Source organism: Larus michahellis, chromosome 4 (assembly GCF_964199755.1).
Source record: "Larus michahellis chromosome 4, bLarMic1.1, whole genome shotgun sequence".
Lineage (NCBI taxonomy): Eukaryota > Metazoa > Chordata > Aves > Charadriiformes > Laridae > Larus > Larus michahellis.
Window position 1 is genome coordinate 2502879 of NC_133899.1, and position 24184 is coordinate 2527062.

At 38.4% G+C, this 24184-nt stretch overlaps 1 protein-coding gene across 11 annotated transcripts in view; it reads right to left on the minus strand.

The window, feature by feature from the left end:
- BANP (BTG3 associated nuclear protein) overlaps nt 1-24184 on the minus strand; it is a 153004-nt gene that overhangs the window by 57705 nt on the left and 71115 nt on the right. For 6 of the 11 annotated variants that reach the window (XM_074582731.1, XM_074582722.1, XM_074582725.1 and 3 more), the window contains 3 exons: nt 16706-16836; nt 12739-12810; nt 10566-10610 (listed from right to left, as the gene is read on the minus strand). In XM_074582731.1, the coding sequence (XP_074438832.1) occupies nt 10566-10610; nt 12739-12810; nt 16706-16836 (248 nt within the window). Of the gene's footprint in view, nt 1-10565; nt 10611-12738; nt 12811-13089; nt 13573-14705; nt 14856-16705; nt 16837-24184 lie in introns of those variants that run through there. The other 5 variants (XM_074582732.1, XM_074582728.1, XM_074582729.1 and 2 more) reach the window with 3 other exon arrangements.

Here is a 24184-nt window from a genome sequence, read left to right on the forward strand (position 1 = left end):
GATTTCTGAACACACACGTGGTGCTAGAGGCATCCCTAATATTTAAAATAACTAAGCATGGAACTATTAGAGCGTACGAAGTGGAACAGTGATGGGGTAAGGGCAGATCTGCAGCATAAAGACAGGGTTCATATCACATGATGAGAAAAATCATAAATGAAGAGCACTAAAAAAAATAAACAAAACAAAAAAGAAATGATTTCTCTAGATTAGCACAGCAAGATAGCTTTGTGATGACTGCTATTCTACAAGCAGAGATTTTTATTACCAAAATCTCTAATAAGAGACAGCTTAGACCTATGCCTTCTATGAAGGTGGAGAAAATTATTTTTCCTTATATTTAAAAGATTATCATTTCATATCTCATCTCTTCTTATTAAGTTTACAGCAATATTAAAACAAGATTTGGGTGAATAAAGAACATAATATACTCCAAAATAGAGAACACATTCTTTGGAGCATTATAAATGCTCCTGTCTGCTTCAATGGAATTTTAATGGAACAACCCACCCTCTTAGGAGAAAAATAAAAAAGATGACAGAAAATATTATCCTCTTCCAAAACCTTCATTAAACAGCCTTGCTTTACAACCACCACAGATCACTTTAGGGACCCTGTTGCTCGGGGACTCTATCAAAGAAAATACCTGTAAGAGATTAACAAATCACCTTTATTAATTCTTTCTTCCAGTACAAAAATTTTTATAAATGGAGACAAGTAATTTGGAAAAAAAAAATACCCTAACACATATCAAGTATTAAAATAATGGCTGATTTTAACCTGTCTCTGTACATTTCACTACTTTTGATCAGCAAGCCAAAGGAAAACAACCAAGTTTGCCATGAGAGAAAGGTAAGAGTGCACGAAGAGTCACGACGAGAGACTCTGTGTTGGGTACTGGGACTTCTGAACAGAAGACAAAAATAGTTGCCTGACATAATGTCTAAATCTTGAGAAGCACTAGGGAAAAAGCTCTATGTTTAAAACACAGACATTATATTACGTGCTTACAGCCAAGTATCTGCTGGAATTTACTGTTTGCTCCCAAAACAAATCTTTACCTGCGTCACTGAAGTGAAGCATGAAAGCAGGGTCAAATTTGAATCCTCTGTTATTAATGGGAAGCTATTTCTTTATTGTTACACTTTGCCAAAAGCTGAAGTGACAAAAAAAGTGCCATAAATATGAGATTTTGCTGCCAGAGACTTTGTTTACTTTGCCTTCAGCAAAGATTTGTATTTATTTTTTTTAGCATATAAAGGTAGGCTGGGTCCCAAACTAGAAAAGACAAAAAAACCACAGGACAAAAACACTGTGTGGCTGTTGATGCACGGTAATTAATGATAATTAGTAGATGGGGAAAAACTTCTTAAACGACTTGAAAGGCAACTGCACACTGTCTTACGTGTTATCTCTTAGGTGCTACGCTAAGACGCTGGATGAGACAAAGCATTATCACAATAAAACTGAAGGCATCACAATCACAGCCGCTCCCAAGACAAGATCAAGGACTTCACATAAAGAAGCAGGGCAAATGCCAGTAAATAGCAATCACGAAGTGGCTGCTGAGGAATTCAAAAGGAAGATGAGCATTTTTCAAGAAGTGCTATGGACTGAAGATGCTTATCCTTTTACTAAATGGTAAAACAAAAATGGCTTTGCAAGTCCCAGACCAGTACCATGGACCCGATGAGCTTTAGTGGAGCCAGCGGGCAGCCATGCCCATGATTTCCTAAACTCACTTTTCAAACCAGGTGCTGAACTGCAGATTAACAACAACAATAAATGACCTTTGATAGACTACAACATATAAATATCTACACATGAAATCTTAAGTACACTAAAACAACTTAATATGTGCTTTATCTCCAAAGCACCAAATCCTTTCTTCCACTCCTGATAAACTTAGTTACACCTCTTCCTTGCTTCCTTCCTTTCCCACAGGTAAAATCTATTTGGATACATTTATCTGAAAAGCACCACAAAGTACTCTTTCCACCCTCTATTACCTTTACATAAAAACTTCAACAGTTTGTCTGTGCACTAAGTGCACAAATGTGTAGTAGTTACTCCTTGTGCCATCCCACACTTACACCAAGATGTTGCCTTCTACTTCATCATCACGTAAAGGCTGCTTTAAAGTTGAGAGAAGAAAATGCAAAAATACTTGCTAATTTTGCAAAGAGTCTTTTAAACAGTCCCTACTCAAGCTTGATTAAAAAAAAAAACGAAAAAAAACCCAAACAAGTTAACCCAGCAGCATTCAGGATCAGCAACCAGCCAATAAAAGATTCTTTTCAATAGCTGGAGATAGCACAAAGAAAGTAAATTCATCTAAGCTATTGGTTTTTTTCTTAGCAGCACGGCATTTAGATAGCTAATTTTAGTTAAGCTGGGAAACGTGGCCACTTACACTTGCTACAACCAAACAAAAACCCCTAAAAAGCAGAGTTACACATTTTCTGCATACACCAGGGTAAGGTCTCATTTGGTCTTGTCTGTTCTTCCACCGATTTCATGTAAACTTAATATATGGAAAAGAGGGAGAGGCTCCAGGAGTCCCTGCTAAACACTCTGAAAACAGGGAAATATTTATCCATGAATGAAATAACATCAACTTTCAAGAGGACTAAAGTACTTCAAGGGAGTGCCAACGTATACCTGCTACATCTTGGAATAGAAAAACCTAGTAATAAACATGTCTTAGAGTGGAAACTGTAGAAGTACTGATGGCAGGCAGGTGTAACAATTACTACAGCTGAGAATGGGCCATGCTGCTAGAAAAAGAAAAAAATCTTTTCCTCTTGACCCAGCAGAGGATACTGTTCGTGGTGATGTATCAGATGTGGACGTAACTGGTTTTCTCCATAAAATAAAGCAGTATTTTCTGGCACAAAATAGCGCAGAAAGAAAACTAAATGCAGCCAGTTTGTAACTGAAACTTACGACCCAGTAACGTCTGCAGGGATCTGATACCGCCGCCTCTCTGGTACAAAAGCTTGTTTTTACTGCCTTCCCAGCAGCACGCACCATAAATGAGCAAGAAGATGGAGAGGGCACCATGGAAAGAAAAACAACTCAAATCTCAAGAAGGTGAAGGAGAAGACTTGTAGAAATAGCAGCAACTAGGTATACTTTTCTGTGCACTGTTCAGAACGTGACAGGGTCATCCCTCCCACCTCCTTTTAAACAAATCTTAAAGAAAGAGTTACAATACACCTTTAAGCAATAAAAAAAGTGATGAAAATTACTGGATGTGGTCAGGTTAATGCAGTTAAACTCTTACCAAAATTTAAAAAAAAAAAATAAAAAAAATTTAAAGACTCCTGCCTTTTTTCTTTAGCTTAAATCCAGAATAAAAAAACTTCACTATTAATAACTTCTTAAATAACAGAATATTAAAAAATGTGCTAGAAAAATATTCAAGTTTTCCATTCTTTAAAGAAAACAAAGAAAATATTTTACGCATTTTGAAATTTAAAACCCTAAGGAAAAAAAACGAAGCTACTTTCCAGTTATGGTGGCTTTCAATACCTGCTACAGCTTTCTGTGCCGATTAGTGAACTTAGACACCCGGTAACTCACTTCTGAAATTTGACAGATTTAACAGGGGCAGAGTACAATTAGACACAAAGAACCAGTACACACTCTCACTGTCACAAAAGAGTGCCAGAAAAGCAGAAGGATCCCCCAACTCAGTGGCACAAATATGGAAAGAAATGGTCCTGTCACCACTAGCGCATTAGAATTTGAGTCTTAACGAAAAAATACAGAATCTCTGGATTTGCAACATAAGTGTTTTTCAAAAATGTTAATTCATTTGTAGAGCAAGGCCTGCTGACTTTCAATGAGCTTCTAAATCACTCATCATTTTCCCTGAAAGTGGATAAATTATATTACATAGTAAAAAACACGTGGCATCTTAAATGAAATATCAGATTAGTTTTGCATTCCGTAACTACAGAGAACGTATCTTCCCGTCAATATCCCTTAAGTAGCAGTTCCTCTTCGTTTGGTTTTTTTCCTATTTTGTTACGTTTTGTTGTCTGCCATGGAAGGGCTGTATTTTCTCCAAGTACCGTCCCTTCACATTGGAGTAGAAGAATTCTGTTGTTCTGGTGTCAAATATAATAACCTGGAGTAAATAACTTGCACAGATTTGTTTCAGGAGTCCTACACAGAACAATGCCAACAAGGGCCGTGGCAGACCCGTTAGCGTCCTACTGGGCAGCATCTTACCCTGCTTTACAATTAAAAAAAGGTGCAAACCTTCTATAAACACATTTTAAATTCTGCAGTTAAACTACACCGAACACAGTTTACTACAGCTACTGTTTTAGTTACCCATACTTAATAACACAAATGTTACTGTTTTTCTTATAATATTAATTTTTCTAGAGATATTTTCTGTGTTACTGACCACCTAAGCAGTGGGGGGGTTTTCTCCAAGCATTATTTTTTTTCTAATCCATACACATTTGTAAATTTTAATGCACTTAACTGCTTTAAAATTAAATAACTCGATTTTAATTTGCTAAAATACTACTTTCTCTAGCAAACTAAGTTTTCAGAACTAAAAAGTATGGTGAGTGCTTTTGAAGATCTACTTTGAGGAGCAAAGTGGAGAACATTTCTTCTATGGAATGCCAAATTAACAAGCGTAGGTGCATAAGACACTACCTTTAAGCAACAAAAAAAGAAAAATATCATAATTAAAATGCTCACACCTAAGTATTTTAAGCAATCTTACTTTATCCATAAATACATTGTGCTTCTACATTAAATTTGAATAAAGCACGTTGTTTCAAAACTATTCTCTTCAAGCAGACCTGCAAGACTTCAGTACAACCTGTTATTGAAGAAGTATCAGCTAAAAATAATCTTTTTTTTTTTTCTCTTCCAAAACCATATAAGCAGTTTTTAAGTTCCAGCTGAACTATACTGGGGTTTTAATTTTGTTGTTTTTCTTCTAACAATCCTGTTTGTTTCTCCGTGCATATTATTCAAAGCAGATGTGCTGAAACCAGAAAAAGCCTTTTCAATCTAGGAGAGCAGCTGACGCAGAAGTTACGGTCCTCTTCCTTTCTCTCCTTTGCACACAAGCACACGCGCGTGCACACACAGCCCCTATGTCAGCAACGCATGCAGAAAGACTCACGCTGTGAACGTGTCGCTGTCCCCACGGTACGACACTTCACAAGGCTGATGTCGGAGAAGCACATTTCTTGCACTTCAAATTTCCTCCTCATTTCTTCAGGCTTTCGCAGAGAAAGTAACTCACAATCATCTTAATACTACTGCCCTCTACTGCTTAAAAATTAGGGAGAGGCAAAGAACTCCTCCGTTGTATTTAGTCTTGACTGAGGAACTTCAGTAAAGAATTTCAGTATTTTTAAATCTAGAACTTTTTAATTAGCTGCATTATATGAACATTCAGAAGACGGTTCTTCCCTCCGTTTTGGATAATATATTACTAATACTGATAGGAACTGCAGTATCTGTCCCAAAGCTTTAGTAAAGGCAATTAAAATACATACCCAGAAAATATATTAAACAGCTTCTTTCCGAATAAAAGAACATCTGCAAAATGTATAGAAGTGAGCAGAAGCTGAGTTAATATGTGAACACATTTTTGTCTGTATAACTGGAAATCATGCTTGAGCTGTGGATTAAACCGGACCTTAAAAAAGATGTGGTGCCCCCGCTGAAAAGCAAGGTGTGTCTCAATAATGATCAGGGAGGTAAACAGAGGTACAAAAACCAGATCTTAAAAGAGTTGGTTTAAGACTGTCCCACAGGTTTGTAAACAATTTCTTCCACAAACAAACCTATTTTCATTTTAGCTTGATCCAGTCACAAAGAAGATTCACTGGATATTAGGTGGAATTACTAGAATAGGTTGGTTTTTCCCCCCTGAACATATGGAACCATTTCTCCCCCTTTTCCATTCCTCCAAGATTTAACAGCTCGCCCTTCGCTTCAGACTACAGCGCAGTACAGCGAGAGGACAGATGTTTCAAGCATAGGTGATGAGGTCATATCTCCCTCTGAGCTGTGTTACAGGCTGCACTACGTGTATTGAAACCAGACCTGAACGAGACATCAGATTCCTACTCCTCCCTCCTGAGGACATTAAAGACAAACTCTCACTGATCTGTTTCTCATAGCCGTCTACATTCTAACCTTTCAGGCCCAACGGCAGCTAGCTGCTACTTCACAGCACTGAGCTCTGCCGTATTTTCTCCAACACTATGGCAATTTTCCAAGAATATCTTTTCTGATCGGATTCGTCTACTCTCAGATGATGATCACACGTATGAGGATGCTCTCCTAAAGCTCGCTTGGTGTGCTACCTCCACAGCCCTGCATCTGAACGCTCCGAGACCTCAGGGCTGCCACGAAGCCCAGAGCAGCAAGGTCAGAGGAAAAGTTCAGAAAAAGATAACGCGATCACTGCTCCACACAGAGCTGCAGAAAAATGTATTATTAACGTGATCCCCTCTCCCTCCACGTACGCGTAACTCAGCGGTTATGGATGCGTCTCGCTGCACCACTTTGATTACAAACTTATCTGGGAGACGCTGTGTCGACAACTATATGAGATGCCAGGTTTCTTTTTGAAAATCGTAATGTAGCAGAAGCAATTCTGCATGTTTATTTCATATGCACACACAGTAAGAAAACTCATACTACAAAAGCGATTTACACTGGCTAGCTTTTTTCTGCTAAACCTCTCATACATGCTGTTTGTTCTGGATTCTCCTGCTGCTTCCAACTTACCTACAGATGCTGATACCAAGTGAACTAAATGCTGCTAACTCTTACTAATTTTTTGTTCATTAAGCAGAACAAATTGTCAGCTCTCCAGGAATACGTATCATCATATTTTAGATTTTAAAGATTAAAGATTTAAAGATTTAGATTTTTGATCATTTTTAGATTTTAAACTCTTTTTTTTAATTTAAGAAATAAGGATATTAGGTGAAGACCATTTGCCTGGCATCGCTTTAATTAATTTCTAAATTAGAGAAACACTGGCTGTGAGGATGTACAAAATGGAATGTCTAAAATGCAGAATCAAGGAATGTCAAACTACTGAAACTGTCATGTTCTACCTCTTTATACCCCGTGCACATTTCCGAACACTGTGGCACTACCTCTCGTGCAGGACACACATTGAACACCTCCCGGGATGCGGAACACTGAAGCTCCAAGGAAGAAAAGGACGGTGTTAGGAAGAAAGGAGGGCGGGTAATCAGGGGAAAGAAAAAGACAAATTAGAAAACTTCTGGTAATTCATACGTATAAAATGCAAAGTCAAAAAAAACTCCCACTGGTCCACAGCTTCAAGTGTTAGTTAATATGAAGCCTAATTATTTTTGCAGTTTGGTATTTTTATTAAACGTGCACTGAAATATGAAACTTTCAGCTAATAGAATACATGTGTAGGTAGAAAGCGTTCTTTTTGGCATGATTTCATTAGTTCCATGAACAATGATGCCAGAAAAACAAGATCTAAATTCAGTTGCAACTACCAGGACAGACAATTCAAGAGGGGGGAAAAAAAAGTTAAAATCAACAACTGGCACCATTACGCAGAGAAGTCAGTATTTATTACTAGCATTATGAAGCTTAAAATGTATCTACCACCTTGGAATTTTTACTGACAAAATTTCATAGTAGATTTATGCCATTTTTTGCTTTAGTTTATATGAAGTTAACAACTCCACGCTTTGCGGTCCCAGCTTCTTGTGAACCTTTGACTTGTGATTCTGAGTGAAAGCCCACATCAGGCGGCAGCGCTAAGCCTCAACTGCAGAGAGAGAACACCTGACATCGGGTAAGTGTACGATAACACGGGGAAATCCGTAGCATGAGATGAATTTTCAAAGGGAAAATTTAGTAGTCAAGCTAAGATCTAGTACCATTACCAAGTACATATTAATCAGCTAAGAATACTCAATAACTGAAGTCTTGAAAGTGCCTCATTATTCACTTTCTTTATTACCAATATTCTTCAGTATCCCTTGGCAGCGTGCATTTAAGTTCAAAACATGGAATAAAAAGCCACTTGCCTGAAAAGTAACAGACAGGTGGGAAAACTACAGAAGTCTCTTTGATCACAGGTCATGCACAGATGATTGCAAGCTACTGGATTGTTATGACTTACATTCCCACTGAACCATATCGTATGACAGGTTTTTGTGCTCTTATCCCACTGCAAGTGCCAAGGAAAATGTATTAGTTTCAACTTCCATTCTTAAACCACAAACGCAGTTTAGTTTTAACTCGTTTTCCTTTGCAGTTTTTATGAGCTAACAGCTCAAAAAATGATGGCTAAACAGAGATCAGGTGACGAGCAGAAGCCAGTTGAGCCACTGGCATCGCACACGGACAGAGCCCTGACAGGGAATCATGTGAGAGCTACTCATCCACTCCAGTGCAAAACTGGCCCACACGGCTTCAACTGCTGATGACGGTTTCAGTGCCTAACGCAGAACGGAGATAAAAATCCCCTAAATATTTGCTTGCTCCTATTTTTTGGTCCACTGGAAAACAGCTAAGCAGCGAAGACCTTTGGAGGAGCTTGAGGGTTCCTGTGAATTTGCAGAGATGTCAGCTGAAGCGCGACAGCGCCTGGCTGTTGATTCTTAAGAGACAGCAGTTACTCTTTTGCACCAAAATGCAGCTGAGTGTATGCAGAAAAAAAACCCAGCATTTCACCACTTGTTTTCAATATAAACTTAGAAGCAGGGCCCAGCGTGCAGTTAGTTAAAAAAAAAAAAAAAAAATTGGATGCTAAACCTATTTCCTACATACACATGTGCAGCCACAACCACTTAGAACCAAGATTATCCCAAACATAATACGCCATGTAATAGTACAGATGCTTTTATACGGATAAACTGATACTGAGTTCAACAAAAGCATTGATTAAAACATGCCTTTCTTCCCTACCTCGTGCGTGCTCTCACACGCTTTAAACAAACCTCTATCATGTACCCATACATACACATAGACACTTGTCCACACACATTTACAAACACATACTTTTAGAACACCTTTTTTCCAGGGTAGCCTTATTTTGCATCTACTAATGCAACCGCTCGGGTGATCAACAAGACTCTATTTATGGGCATTTAGAGTTTGGAAGTTCTTTACCAGTCTAGAGTTTACGGTTTTTTACTCCACGACTATTTTCACACGAGACGCGGCTGAATGCTACTGCTGTACGAAAGGGCCCACCTCTCCCTGCCTAACGTAGGCGGTTTCAGGAAAATCTGGTCATCCAAGCATTTCCCTTAAAAACAGCATGAACTCACAACAATGTTTTAAACTACATTCTTTGGTTCTATTTAAGAAAGAGAGATTCAATTTGTGGAATACTAGCTATTTCAAGGGGAAAAATAATAATGGTACTAGGGTATAACTAAAAAAAAGAAACTTAATCTACATGCCACTGTAGACATAACACCACCCAATATTAGGCTTTTAAGAAGATGTAATTTGGACAGCAGTATTTCACAAAGGAAAAACAACAGTAAGTACCAAAATAAAAGTTCTGACATGTTTCAAAAAAAACCCACCTTTCCTAGTCTCACTTCCGCAAGAGTACTTCCCATTAAAGTCTCTGTAAAGAACACTTTACGATTTTTTTCATTATTATTTTTGAAATACAAGTTACATTGGTTCCCCACCCAAATACTGTATGTGGTCAACAGTTCAGAGTACCGGTAGCTTCTCAAGGCCCTTGAGTTCAAGAACCTTCACGATGGGAGCCTTTTCAATTCAGGGCAGCATTCAAGTTCTAGCCATATGTCTCACAACTTATTAATATTCAACAGGAACAAAAAAAATTCATAACACATTTATCCAAGTGGCCTGGCTAGAAAGCTTCTTACAGGAATATTTTTGTGCTGTGGATATTTTAATATAGCTCAACATTTAGTAAAGTGTGTCTGAGATCAAATGTTAGCAATTTTGCTGACACCTGACATGGAAATTCTGCTAATTTAATCACTTACTGACTCATCACTCAAAGTAAAAGCTTCTTTTTCTTACCTCATGTATGCATAAGCACCTAATAAAGCCATCTTATCAAAAAGAACAAAAGCAGATGTGAAAGATCTGTTTCTCCCAAGACAGCCATATAATGAAAAAATTGCTGCTTAAACCTCGGCAATAAATGTTCTTAGGTTTGCACGGCCCGCAGTCCGCATCTGGCCATGGTGACAGTTGATAAGAGAGAAAAGAACACACTGTACACAACACAGTCGAGCCAGTTCGTGACGGTAAGAGCGGAGAGGCCAAAGACAAGCAGGTGTTAAACACAGGGATAAAGTATCTTGCAGGAGTAACGAAATGAGCTTGGTCACATACTTTGAGTCCACAGACAAAATACTTAGCTTATGTTTTATCATTTTGCAAGCTGTTTATTTAAACAGAAAGACCAGAACAGATTTTCCTCTTTGAAACAGCTATTAATCATGTGAGATCATTCCAACTGCAACATCAATTTTAAAGACCAAAGGAAAATGCTGCTTAAAACTCAGTTCTGTTCCTACCTGCCCGTCCTGACCCACGTGAACTTGATGTATCTGCAGGTTTCCCTGTAAAATAAGAGCATTGACAATAAACGACGACTTTGGAATTTAAAAAGTTGCTTTGTCCTGAAAAAGGCCTGTTTCTCATCTCGTTATTAAACAACTTCAATATTAAGGAAATCTATTAATTTAGGAAATTCTGCTGAGGGTTATTTTGGCAATGCAGCTACAATTCAACGGTCAGCACTTTAACCACAGAGGACAGACAGACTAAAGCAAGGAGGCGTTTCAGCACCAGGATGCTTTGCTTTTTGAAAGGTACTGTATGATGTACGGTGGTTTTATGCAAAGCTTGTTAGTATGGCTTTTGAGGTAAGGTTTTTGGGTTTCCTTATTTATATAAAACTGCAAATTGGAGTCAAACCCTTCCTAAACTAGAATTAGCAGTATAACAGTTTTATGTGTATGGAGTGCTACTTACTATTTCTTGGTGTAAAGTTACTGCCTGTGCTAACAGATTACTTTTTGTTTTATTAAAATTTGATACCAAAGACCAACATAGTTCTATTACAGGAATTATATCTATTACAAAAATTTCTCAATAATGTGAATTATTTTAAAGGAAACTGCAGTCACAAACTCTAAATAGGAAAGCAGTATCTTTACAAAATGAAGTTTTTATTCACACGCTGAGAGATGTCTTTTCAAAAGTACACTTAAGATTAAGAAAAAACAGCTTCCCAAACAAAGCGACTTGCAGTGAAATAGCACATTTATTTGAGGAAAAAATACCAATTCTTTGATTTGCATGTTTTCTACATTTTCTCTTCCTGGCAGCACTTCCTCTTATTTGAAGCTGTGTACATTGTAATAAATTTAAAACCAGATGTTTTCATCTGTCACGGACAAATGTAGTCCTTAAAAGTCTCACACATGGGAAGTTCAGATGAAGCCAATGGACACCGGTGCATGTTTGAACCTCAGGATCAATTACAACTAGCATCTGCTGAATCATAATTTTTTCTGCGGCTCTTTCCCCAAGAACCGCTTGAGTTTTACTGTAACACACTATGCATTCCTTTAGAGCCAGAACATTTTGTTTCTTTCTTATTTCTCTCCAGGTCTGACAAGCTCTTCAAAGGAGCCTGCCTTTAACTATAATATTTATACAATATTTACGATAATATTTATTCTACAATAGCTCCCTGTGTTAACAGTATTCCTCCGCACCAAAAGCGTTTTTATGAGATGTGATTAAGGTACTTTGGAAATGGATTAAACTAACCCACAAGCAGATATGCTTAATGTTGAGTAAAAAAAACTCTACTGGGAAATCATACAGATTAAAATTGTAGTCTGCATTTATGTTTAACCTTATTTTGCTATTGCTTCTTCATGTAAAAAACCTAAGTGCACAAGAAATCTCACAGCAGTCTTAGCAGTTAGGAGCCTCTACGTTCTTAAATGACTGACAACAGCACCCTCACTCAGGTCAATTCGGCTGGTTTTAATAGTTGTTTTGCCTCGGGGGCAGGGGGGGGGGGGAAGTCAAAATTTGGGTGTTGAGTACTGGATTTATCCATTTCCATTCTACTGTACTATTTTTATGGAAAAAATTATGAAGTGCAAATACTGCAGTGCCAGATTACTTGATCAGTAATGAAGGTAAATTCGCTTCATTCTGCAACGTATCTTTACTAGACGCCATCTGAAGGTTTCTCCAACTCCTGTTCAACAGTTCTCACAATTACAGACACTGAGTATTCTGAACACATTCAGTTCATAAACCTAACTGAAATAATTTCATTTCTCAATGGCAGTGCAAGCACCTGATCTGGTGTCCTATAATACTCTGTAAGTACTAAATTTCCAGAGAAGACCATCAGCCATATACAACAATCACTAATGTAACAAGCAGACAGAGCTGTTTTGGCTGGTCAAGGGAAAAAAAAAACAAACAAACAAACTCAAAACAAACAAACAAAAAGAACCCCCAAAAACTCCAGGGACAGAAATAACATATTGCATTTACTGCCCTAAAACACATTTCATCCTGCCTCTACCACATGGTCTCACTTCTACCCTCGCTGGTCTCTGCAGCGTATGGGAGCAGATCTCAGAGGTACTGTTTTAGAATTGGGGCCCAAAGTTCTGGCCAACATCTGCTCCACAGGCACCCAAACTTTTGGCTCACCTCACTGTCCTGCGTGATTTGGACTTGCTCGCCTTGAGGAACCTGGGCTATGTGGAGATGGCCCTGTGGGATCCGCAACAAAAGAAAACACCAAGGAGCATCAGAAGAAAATCACAACTAGAGGAAGAAGCTCTTACCTTGGATTCAATACAGCTTAACGTATGGAAGCAAAATGCTTATTCAATGAAAACCATTAAAGATAGCTTTCAAAAAAAAATAAAGTGCATCCATATTTCACCATCTTTTTATGCAAAGTATAAGCGGAGTGTCTTTGAAGAATGGATCATTTTCACATAAGAGGGAAGAAAATAAGCATAATAATAAACAGCAGATAAATGTAGTGCATTTCTCTATAGACAAAGTATCTGCAGTTTTGACTGATACACAAAGCATGGCACTCCCGTGCTTTGGTAGATCAGCATTGTGCCTGAAACATTAATCCCATTTAAAGACCTTGGAAACTCAGTTCTTAAAACAGATATGCCCATGCTAACTACTCACTGTGAGTGAGGTTTTAAAAAGTATCTGTAAATATCCATATATCTTTGTGCATTCACACAGCGATGGTGAAATACAGTACCATGCTAAAGACTGTCTCTCAGCCTGCTATAAACTGGCATTAAGTCATTAATTTGAATGCAGTTACACTGGTTTATGTTAGTGGAGAATCTGCCCTAACGGTTTTAATAACGTTAATACTTTGTATTGCTGACCATACCCACCACTTCAGAATGGTATCAAGCCTACCATTTGATCAAAGCGTGGATAAGAGAGTGGACGGAATTCCTTGTGCATCCTGACTAGCCCAGCGAAGTCTTTGCTACTGTGATTTACCTGAAGGGAGATTGGATTCTAAATAACCTACTTCAGGGTTTATAAGGCTTTGTGTTCATTTTAATATGCCTGCATGAGACAGAGATTAAAGATAATCATTTGGAATTCTGTCAAAGGCTCTTCTTATTTTATAACACAAGAACAATTGCATGTGATTTTCAAAGAAACAGAGATCCCTCTATTTCAAACAGTTTCATTTCCTTTGGAAGGAAACTGTCTATTTATAGGGAGAAAAAACATACTGAAAGTATCACTCTGACAATAGGGACTGTATATAAAATTAGAACACAGCCCAGTCCACGTTGAGATTAGAATCACTTTCCCTCCTTAACATCAAGCTCTCAGGGCTCCCAGGAAAAAGCACTGAACATTTAAAAGATCCATTTATAGTGTTTTCAAATATAAGCAATCCTTTCTGACTGAAGGGAGGGGGCAGAAGGTGACTTTATTCACCTCTGTATCATGCAGCATTCCAAAAAAGAACTGCTCACTCATCTTTTGCAGATACATAGCTGCCTGCAAGGACAGGCCTTTTGGTTTGTTCACAAATTCAATTCAATACTGTTTTGGTTTTTTTAAACATATATAGTACAAATAACTACGACCTTGCTAATGACTCTTAGCCTGATCTATATGTATCATTCCCTAGAATTCAAAAAGCAATACCATTTTCATCTTTTTCAACCTAGGACCCCTCTATATGTTAGACAAATTATCACATTTAAATAATGGTTGTGGGTCTTAGTGGATTTTTCACGGATTCCACGATCAGTTTAATGGATAGTTGACAGGTCCAGATCTTTCAATGAGGCAAACTTTCATCAGTTACATCTATAAACATACCCATTTTGTCAATTTATCCATGTATTCCGTATAATTTTCCCTTCTACCTTGTCTTTCAAGACTTGAAAAATACTTTTCAGTCATCAATTAAATCTCATAAAAAGATCTATACAGCAGTTAAGAAGATATGCTCTTGAAAATATATAGAGAAACCAAGAGACAAAGAAATTCACATGATAATACTGTAAAGGTATGGCAAAAGTGAAACGGAAATGGAACCTTTGCACCTAGTTCCTGCAGAAAGAGCATTATTCCACTGAGGGTGCTCTCAACTGACAGGAGGGAAAAGGAGTTGGCAAGTCAGTTTATTGAACTTCTCTTTAGTCCTCTTCCAAGTCTGAGAATAGTAACTGGAGGCATTTAGGATCTAGTTTCATTCAGCAATCACTCTCCAGGATTAGGTCCTCAACTTCCATGTAAGTCATATGGTATCCAGGTACCTAAGAGGAAAGGGCAAGGCCTTTGGGAAAACAGACGGGGTGGCCCAGACTTTCCAACCCTATCTGAATCTCCCAGCTCGTGGCTCCCAGCATCCCTGACACCCACACTCCCGCTCTCTCTTTTCTCTTACTTTATAAGCAACCTTTTTCACTTTGAAACAATGTGCTCTCTACTGCAATTTCCTCTCCACAACTCTCACAACTTACAGTTGCTGTGTGGAGTTCCTCTCAATCCCCTTCCACTTCCATGCACTCCTTAAAAAAATACTGTGGCTAATATTTAAGTCCTCCTTTTAAGCAATGGTTACAGCTCTGGCAGTTGCCTTCGACGCTGTGCCACACATTTTGAAATTTTCCCCCTAGTTTATGTGACATTTTTCTTCTCTAATTCTTCTATTGCTACGCCGGTAAACCTTCATCAGATCTTACGGACACATCTCTTTAGATAACATTCCAAAAGAATCTGTCCTTCATAGCCCTTTTTTCTTCATCATATTCCTAAGCAACTTCACCATCTCCACACTGACTATTTGCAGCTCTACGTGACCAGATTTGAGCATTCCCTGTGTTGATAAAGAGTTTTCATTCTGTATGTCTAAATTAGTCAATTGGGCTCATTTTCTCCTTCTCCCCTGCACTGCCTCTCTCACTTGGGGAGAGAATACTACGAGTATCTACCAAAGATTCTTCATTATCCTACTTCAGACTCTTCTTTGTACTGGTGTTGACTAAAACCTTTGCAACAGCCAGACCACCAGGTACTACAGTTTACACTGCTGACTAATCTCTCTCAAGGATTCTTGTTTACTTGCCCGTTCCCACCCGGTTTTTTTAGCCTGGATTGTAGGGAAAGCGGGCTTATGCGATCATCACGCAGAACGGGTACATACGTGTCTGTGCACGTCCTTCTGCTCTGTGCTGGGACACTGCCCGGCACAGGTGAGTGCTGGCCCACACTCAGACTTCTGGGTACCTTCAAAACACTAATACCGTCACTGAACATGTTTCTGTGTTATATGACCGCGCGTAAACGCTGTAAACTGCAAAGCCTGAAAGTTTCGGAAAACTAGTGGCAGACAGATTTCACACGTTAAATCCTCAGGTTTCTACCACAGAAGAATGAGTGCGCAACTATAATTCACTATTTCTGAATGCCGCACGTCAGAAATGCCACACAATCCATTATTTCATTATTTTCTTCTGCTTTTTTTTAAATTTTGAATTTAAAACAATCCCTGTAGTCAAACTGTGGCACACGGGAACTAAAGCCAAGGTGAGTTTTTTCAGAGTACACTAAAACCATATATAAAAATATTCATAGCCTGAGTAATGGTAGGAGTCTCAAGCTTAAAAAATGTCAATATTTGTAACTTTTACTTATATACATGTATCTAAATGAATACACATGTAAAAGATTCAGCTAACAGATGTTCGAAAATGCCTGGGAATGCAGGGGTTTTTTAATGAAAATAAATAAATAAATGCATTTTTGTTTTGAAAGTCATAGCTAGAACTACCTCCAAAGTGTAAATCATACGCTTAGTAAGTCTGCTATTATTATTATGGCAAATGCGAGCAAACTGCCAGGGAGAGACTACTCAATTCTAGATACGATAATGAATGTGCATTTATTTGCAACAATTGTGTGAGCAAATCCTGCATGAAGACTTCTGCCAAATAACTCTACATTTTTTTTTCCCATAAGCCTTCAATGGTTATTTTCTGAAAATCATACTTAAGAAGTGATGATAGGTCACTTCTTTAAAATAAAAAATTAAATTTCAACGGAAGCAAAGTTTGCAATAATCTAGATTGTAAATGGAATCATTTAGATAAAGTTGAGTACATACTACTTGGACTTGTCCATCTTCTCCTATTTGGTGGATCTGAACCTGCTGAGCGTTGGCGAGTGCATAGTGTAGTGCCTGTGGCTGGTTCTGCTGGATCTCATTAGAAGCTGAAACTGAACTCTGTGAACCCTCTGAAAGAGAGACAAAAATCCAGCTTTATTATATGTGCATATCTCACGTCAGTGGCCGCGCAACAGTACATACTTAAAAACTGTGGAAAAGAAATACAGTCAGTAAGAAGATGCAGATCATTTATACGTTAATATCCCTATGCCTGTTCATTGCTCACCTGTAGATTCCAAATTCCAAAGGAGTTCCAAAGGCTACTTTGACTCTGAGAAAGCATACATTTAAAAAGCCTCTTTTGAATCTAGATTAAGGATTCTGCAACTGTAAAAGTCATATCACAGCAAAACCACATACATTTCCTAAACAGGTCAACACTTACTTTTTTGCACCTGTGTAGCTGAGAACTATTACTGCCACCACCACCACAAAGATACGCCTGGAAACCTATCCTATAAATTGAAGTTATCATATAAATAACTGATATCTCTCAATTGTTTTTCAAGATCCATAATCCATAATTCATACTGACACGCACGAGCCTGGAACTATTTTTTTTTTTTAACCTCAAAATGGCAGGTTGATTTTTTAACTTAGATGAATTTAAACACTGCAAAGTAAGGCCGCCTGAAAATGCCCCTACAAAATGGAAGACACCTGGGTGTTATCTTTGGGTAACAGTGACAGCCACCAGGAAAACCATCGCATCATTTCAAGAGGATAACAACTTGCTTTAGAAGCAGACATATCATAGATTCATTTCTAGGTCTTCCAGATGCAGGGACAGGATTCTTATAAATGTAAGAGGCAAAAGGCAAGTAAAATGAACGGTTTTTTTGGGTTTTTTTTAGCATAAAAGTACTCAAATACTTTTTTTTTTTTTGAAACATTACTTTTTTATGCATATGGTGTCAATGATACTAAGAGACTAATAATATCAATAATTCTGTACTGAAAGGGTAAAGTGGAATACAGTGGACCAGAAACTCATCTACATACGGGTCTCCCTCGAGATAAGACCCCACTCGCAGGTAAATGTCTCACTAGATACCATTTACCCTTTTAGGAATCAGGAAAAAATCCGGGGGCAATTGATCAATGACACTTCGGCAGCACGCGTGACAAGTTCAAGTATGCACCGTTAGGAAAAACCTTAAAATGTCCCAATATCTTACTAGTATCATACTAATATTCAGCATCAGTCCTAGTTTTCTTTTTTTTTTTTTTTTTCCTTATTTGAGACATCCTGGAGAACAGGACTGTCATAAAGGGTTTCTAGAATAACGTGTTTGAAGAAATACTTTTTACGTACAGTATTCCTGTAAACAACATTAACGTTTTTCTTCTGCTATGCCACAAAAATACACTGAATGAAATCTCTGAAGTGTTTTACAATTTTTCTAAATTATTTATTGCACTGACAATGATTTCTTATGCTACGAGGGAATGTAAAACACATTAACATCTAATGGAGTAACATTCAATACTGCAGGGCTTTCAAGCTGTCCAAGTACCGGAACCTATAATGAAAATATTTAAGAAACAGTGTCACTCTGCTTCCATTGTAGATCATTTCCTTACAAGACTTTATGTATTGCTTAAATAAGCACTAGATAAGCTTCATCCTGCTCAGAGATGACTGATGGCTGATATATTTTGATTTTTAAAATGATGGTTGGTTTTTTTGAACTAACACAGCAGCAAGCCACGTTTCATAAAATTTTAATACCTCTACCTAATATTCTAAGATTTGTACTGAAAAGAGAATGCTAGTTTTTGCAAGAATGAGCTTTATCAACTCATACAAATATTTTAATGGAAATGTTCTTTCATAAAAATCACCCATTTGGGTTTTTTTTTATCCTGTCTGCAAATGTTTATGTAAGAAGATAATTTTGAGTTTTAAATCTAAACATGGGAACTGGAAACTAACTCAAACCCGCCAAGCTAGTACTTACTTATTTGTTGAAAATTCTAGTTGCTTAACGAATCCACTAGACAGCTCTAATTATGTTAACAGTCTGCAAATACCAAACTACAACCAGAACACTTAGGAAGTAAATGAGCAAAGCATGACAATTACATGGGTTTGCTGTCTATTGGACATACGGCTTTAATACCTTACCTTTGACTAGTTGGCAACGGCAGAAAATTTGTAATTTCTTAAATATACTCCTGTCACTTACTGAGCAATTCCAGTATTTCCTGCACTGTTGTACAAGGGAAGTTTGCTGTATAGAATTCCGGATGGGATTAACAAATCACAATTGGCAGAAAAGTCCTGTACCTAGTATGAGAAACCACACCGTCAACCAAATAAAGATGTGATTTGTTCGAATTCTGATACTAAATCATGCTTTCCATTGGCAGTGGCTTTGCGATGCTCACTGAAAGTAGCACAGTCTAGAAAGATCTTTTACCTAAGCTTCTTTGGTTTTCGCTTTTTCTCTCATTTCCATTACTTCAGTCCTAATAATATTTTCTAGAGTTAATTTTCTGTGCTTTTTATTTAACAAATGGCATTTTGTTAGGATGCTAAATAGCTAAGAAAGCCCACTGTTATTCACCTGGCTTCTTATAGGCTACCACTAGTCCATTCTGTTGTGATTTTGTCTTTCCATCATGCTTCCCAGTCCCCCGCTATGTAATTCAACAGCGGAGTTGAGTTACAACTCAACTTCCAGTCAAGCCACAATGTCCAAACACGTAATCCTTCGTTTAGACATGTGAGTGTATACACACGTACATAACTTCGTATGCTCAAACATACACAGCGTAACTGTAAATACACAAACAGCAAAACTGGACTTGGGACACCAGCGAGGTGAGACGTGTTTCACTTACGGATTTAATAACCTTCTAGCAGTACTTTTCCTGTAGCTTACCCTTACCATTACACAACCTGCAACTGCTGGACCTCTGAGAAAACACGAAGATGCACTTATAATAAGTATTCATTTTCTGACTAAGAAACTTACGCAATAAGAGTACCAAAGAAATAAGAGCTGCAGCAGATAAAAACATCTATTTACATATATATTATATGCACATATTGAAATATATTTTTAACTGTAAAGTCCAAAAGCCTTCATTTGCAAACCATCTTTTGCTGCGCAGATGCCAGAAATGATGATGCTTTTCCGAGGTGGGGACAGGAGACACAGACTGAATGCAATCATACTGTGCATCTCGCACGGTCACTTATAAAGGGATTTCAGTTTGGCTTCACGGCAACCACCACAGTTGGGTTTTCTTTCTTTTTTTGTTGGATTTTGGTGGGGTTTTTTTTTTTCTTCATAGGAAGAAAGAAGAGAGAGGATTCAACAGTGTCTAAAAACAAAACATCCTTTATAAGTATTGTTTTTCCCCTCTAACTCTCTGACCAGACAAAAGTAATATTTATCCATTTTTAAACATTCCCCATTAAAAACAAACACAAACATGAATAGCACACAGCTTGAATAGAGGATATTGTCAACAGTTATAAATCACTATCATGTAAACTATCTAGCCTCACATTTACAACTTTGATATATTAGAGAATCCCTGGCACCAAGAAGCTCCACAGCTGAACTCTTGCTTTGAAATTTTCCATTGCGCTCGTTACAATGGGGCACTTTGACACAAACCGAGCAGCTGACGGAGCGCTGCTACCGAGCACGTTATCCACGGCATTCCCAAAGCACCCGCCACTAGATGGAATAGCTTTGGAGCCACCCACAGAATGGAAGATGCTGCGCTGACCATTCCGCGGGTGATTAGGTTGGGATATGGCGGGGGTGGGGGGGGGGGAAGACCCGATGCTGAAATATTCCTTGAAATTGGACCTTTTACATTTTCTGTTTGTTTCCTGCATGTGCTTATGAGTCAAAGAAAACTTAGCCTGAGTCTGTCTTCTCAGATGAACGCTCAAGAGTTGGCAAAAACACTCCCACTGAAGCATTTACTTCTGTCGCGTTTCTCAAAGCTAATCTTCCTCAGACACTGCTGAACAAGATTAGATTTGTCAGACAAATGTACTTTGTAACCGTTTCAAGAATATGTGTGTTCAATTCTCAATGAAGATCAGTTTTACAATGCCTCACTTCAAAGGCAAAACCTTTGGCATTTTCTAATTCTTTCCTATTCTACTTCATCTGGTTTCTTATTTTGGGAGGAGATGCAGGGGGTTCCGAGCCTGTAGCACGCTTAGGCTCCCTGTGCACTGCTATTCAGAATTGTTTTCCTGCTGTATAGGCCCCCCAGCATCGCTCTTCTGCTTACAAACTAGGACGTGTTTTCTTACTTCCTTGATAGGTAGTCCTAGTAAGGGAAGGTTAATGGGCAGATGTAGCAAAGCAGTCCCCCCCCCCAAAAAAAAAAGCCACCAAAAAGCAGGAAAAACACCATTACTGAACAATTAATAGAAATAAAGCTGTACACTGTAAACCATTATCTCAACCTGACTCATCCAGTACTAAATGCCTCCAATTCTGCAGAACAGCTTTGAAGATTTGGCTGCACATCCATTTTATATGTGACACCTCAGCATAGGCTGAGCACTTCAGCCCAAATCTACATATAAATCCCAAAGTCATAGAACTAATTAAAAATTCCAACATGGAAAACTGTGATAACAGCTTCAACAATCTTAAGAGAAATTAAAAGAAAGGGAGAAGGCACTCTTCAATTAATCCTCCTCCCAAAAAATTCATTTCCTACTGCCTTCCCTCCATAGACTGCTAACGTTTTTAAAAAGAATATCTAGCTAAATTATCATGGCAACCATGTGTACAACTCTTGTCAGGAAAAAAAAATTTAAAAAAAGAGAAAAACACACATTAAGGACTGAAGTGTTGGCTCTGAGAAGAGCAGAACAAACCCCTGCAATTAACACCTCAATTCCAACAAAAGGCAACAGCTTCAAACGGAAGCACCGGATAAAAAAAAGGAAAACCATCTTCTGCCTAAATATAACTGTCTGCTACAACAACTTTATGCAACCTATAAATCTTGTGGCTACTGTAACGCTGCACAGTCAATTAAATGTACAATCTCGATTAATGTCTTTGGGGGTGAAGGACAGAGAAGAGATATTCATTCCTAATTTCCTACTAGCTTCTCCTTGACATGTTCTTGTCTGCAGATCAGTTCCTCTTGAGCTCTTAATGCTTGAACACTATGACAGAATTACAGCGCCAAAAACTTCCAAGGCTACGTAAGGACTATGGGCTCAGCCTCCTGCTTTTCTATGGTATTTGCATAGCTAATTTTTCCATATGATAAACAGAGCAGAGAGGAAATCTGTTGTAATTTTTAACTGCATGACTCAAATTAAAGCCACGTGCTACATAAACTTTTACGCACAACAAGCAGAAAAAGCCTAAAAGTTTTGACGTGTCCAACAAGTACCTAAGAATGAAGCTCAAGAACAGCAATCCTCTTTAGATGTAAATAATTCAGAATTATTTATTACGCCTGCAATAACTCAATGCTCATAAAAATCAGAAATTCCTAAATAGATGAGGTCGGAAGTGACCTCTGGGGATCATCTAGTTCAATGCACTTCCTCAAGGCATGGGCAACCAGAATCGATTGCTTCCAACTGCATCCGGGTGGATTTTGACTGTCTCCAGGGATGGTGTATCTGCAGCTTCTCTGGGCAACCTGTTACTGTTTGACCATCCTCAAGATTCCTCAGACCCAGAGAAATCAAAGTCAGGCCACACACAGGTGACTACAGGCTGCTCGCTCTCTCTCTCTCTCTTTTTTTTTTTTTTTTTTTTTTTTTTTTTTTTTTTTTTTTTAAATGAAGCAAATTTATTCTTGCTAAAAAGCAGCTCTGGAAAATCAAGTCCCCTAATTCACAGGGGAGGATGTCCAGCAGGGCAGTGACCATGCTGATTTGAGACTATTTCAGAACTAACAAAAATATTACTTTCAATGATATGTAGAGATGTTGAATAATTTTGACTGCCAAACAGACAATAGTTATTCTAGTTCTTCTAGACTTCTAGCGTAACAGCATTTAAGAAAATATTCCGTAACACATAAGAGACAAATGCTCCTTTACAACACCTGAAGAAAGAGCCAATAAATTTCTGTTGATTGAAACATACATTATTATACTACAACATAGCAGAAAGCTATTATTACCAGCCCCTAGAGATAGGTGATGAAAAAATATTACTTCACGCCAATCAAGGTTTTCAAGTTTTGAATTTGAACTTTTTTCTGTTGCACCTCTTGGTCACAGTTTTAATATGAAATACCACAATCACAAGTTTGGAAGTGGAAAAAACCTGACCAAGCTCTGGAAAAAGTTCATACAGGGAACCTGGTGTTCATGCATTCAGGCTCAGGACACTGAAATCATATTTAAACCTCGTAATGATGTCTTCAGACGAGCTCAGCTGCATGGCAGACACTGGGATACCACGCGCCTACTCAAGGCGCCTTTCGATGGCAACAGCTCATCTGAAAAAGAAGTGCTTTCTGAAGACTACGGGACCGTCTTCTAGAGTACGCCCTACAGCTTCCCTAGCAAATTATTGTAATTTAGCTAAAAATCAGTGGGTTTAAGTACTTCTAACAAATAGCTTAGGTTTATCATATTTGACCTGGCAACGGGGGGGGGGGTGTGTGTGTTAAATTTCCCCCCCCCACATAGCATCATCTGAAGTGCTTATTTACAAGATGTGAAGCGAAAGTGCTTTCCTACCAAACGTGTGCGACATCACTGCTGTGCCTCAAGGATCAGCGCAGCCGACACGCTCAGCCTGAGGTCCTTAGTGACCAACCCTGGCGAGTCACAGAACTACGCTCTCCCGAATTTCCTCATCAAACTCAATAATTACGGCTTCTCTGAACAGAAGTCATACAGTCTTATGCCGAGTGAGTGGAACAAAAGTCAGAGCTTCTCGGAAAAGCTCAGAGGACATTGTACAAGAAACTACGCTGCACACCCCTGCATCCCTCACAGTGTAAATGCGACACAGCAGCCACTCACCATCTCTTAAGAGCCTTTTTTCATTATGTCGTTTGTGAGAAGCAGCTACTATATTCTGCCCAAATAACTCAAATGCCGGTTACACGGGAATTGACATGGAGCAACACACTACCCAGTGAAACCAAACACAGGTGCTTTTCTGCAGACAGCAGCAACCACAGCTGGGTGGAGACCCGACACAGAGCACCTCCAAGCTGATCTTAATAGCTAGAACTAACAATAGTGGGAAAGACAGTTTCTCAAGTAGCTGAATTCCAGACCATTCAAGGCTCACCTTAAATTGCCCCCTGAAACAAATGCTACCATAAAAACTGTCTGGGTTCATATGTAACACTTTAAAAAGCCATATTTGACAGCTATGTTGTCATAACTGTGAAATACAGACCTCCTTTACTTCAGAGCTGTGAAATATTACTTCTCTTTCC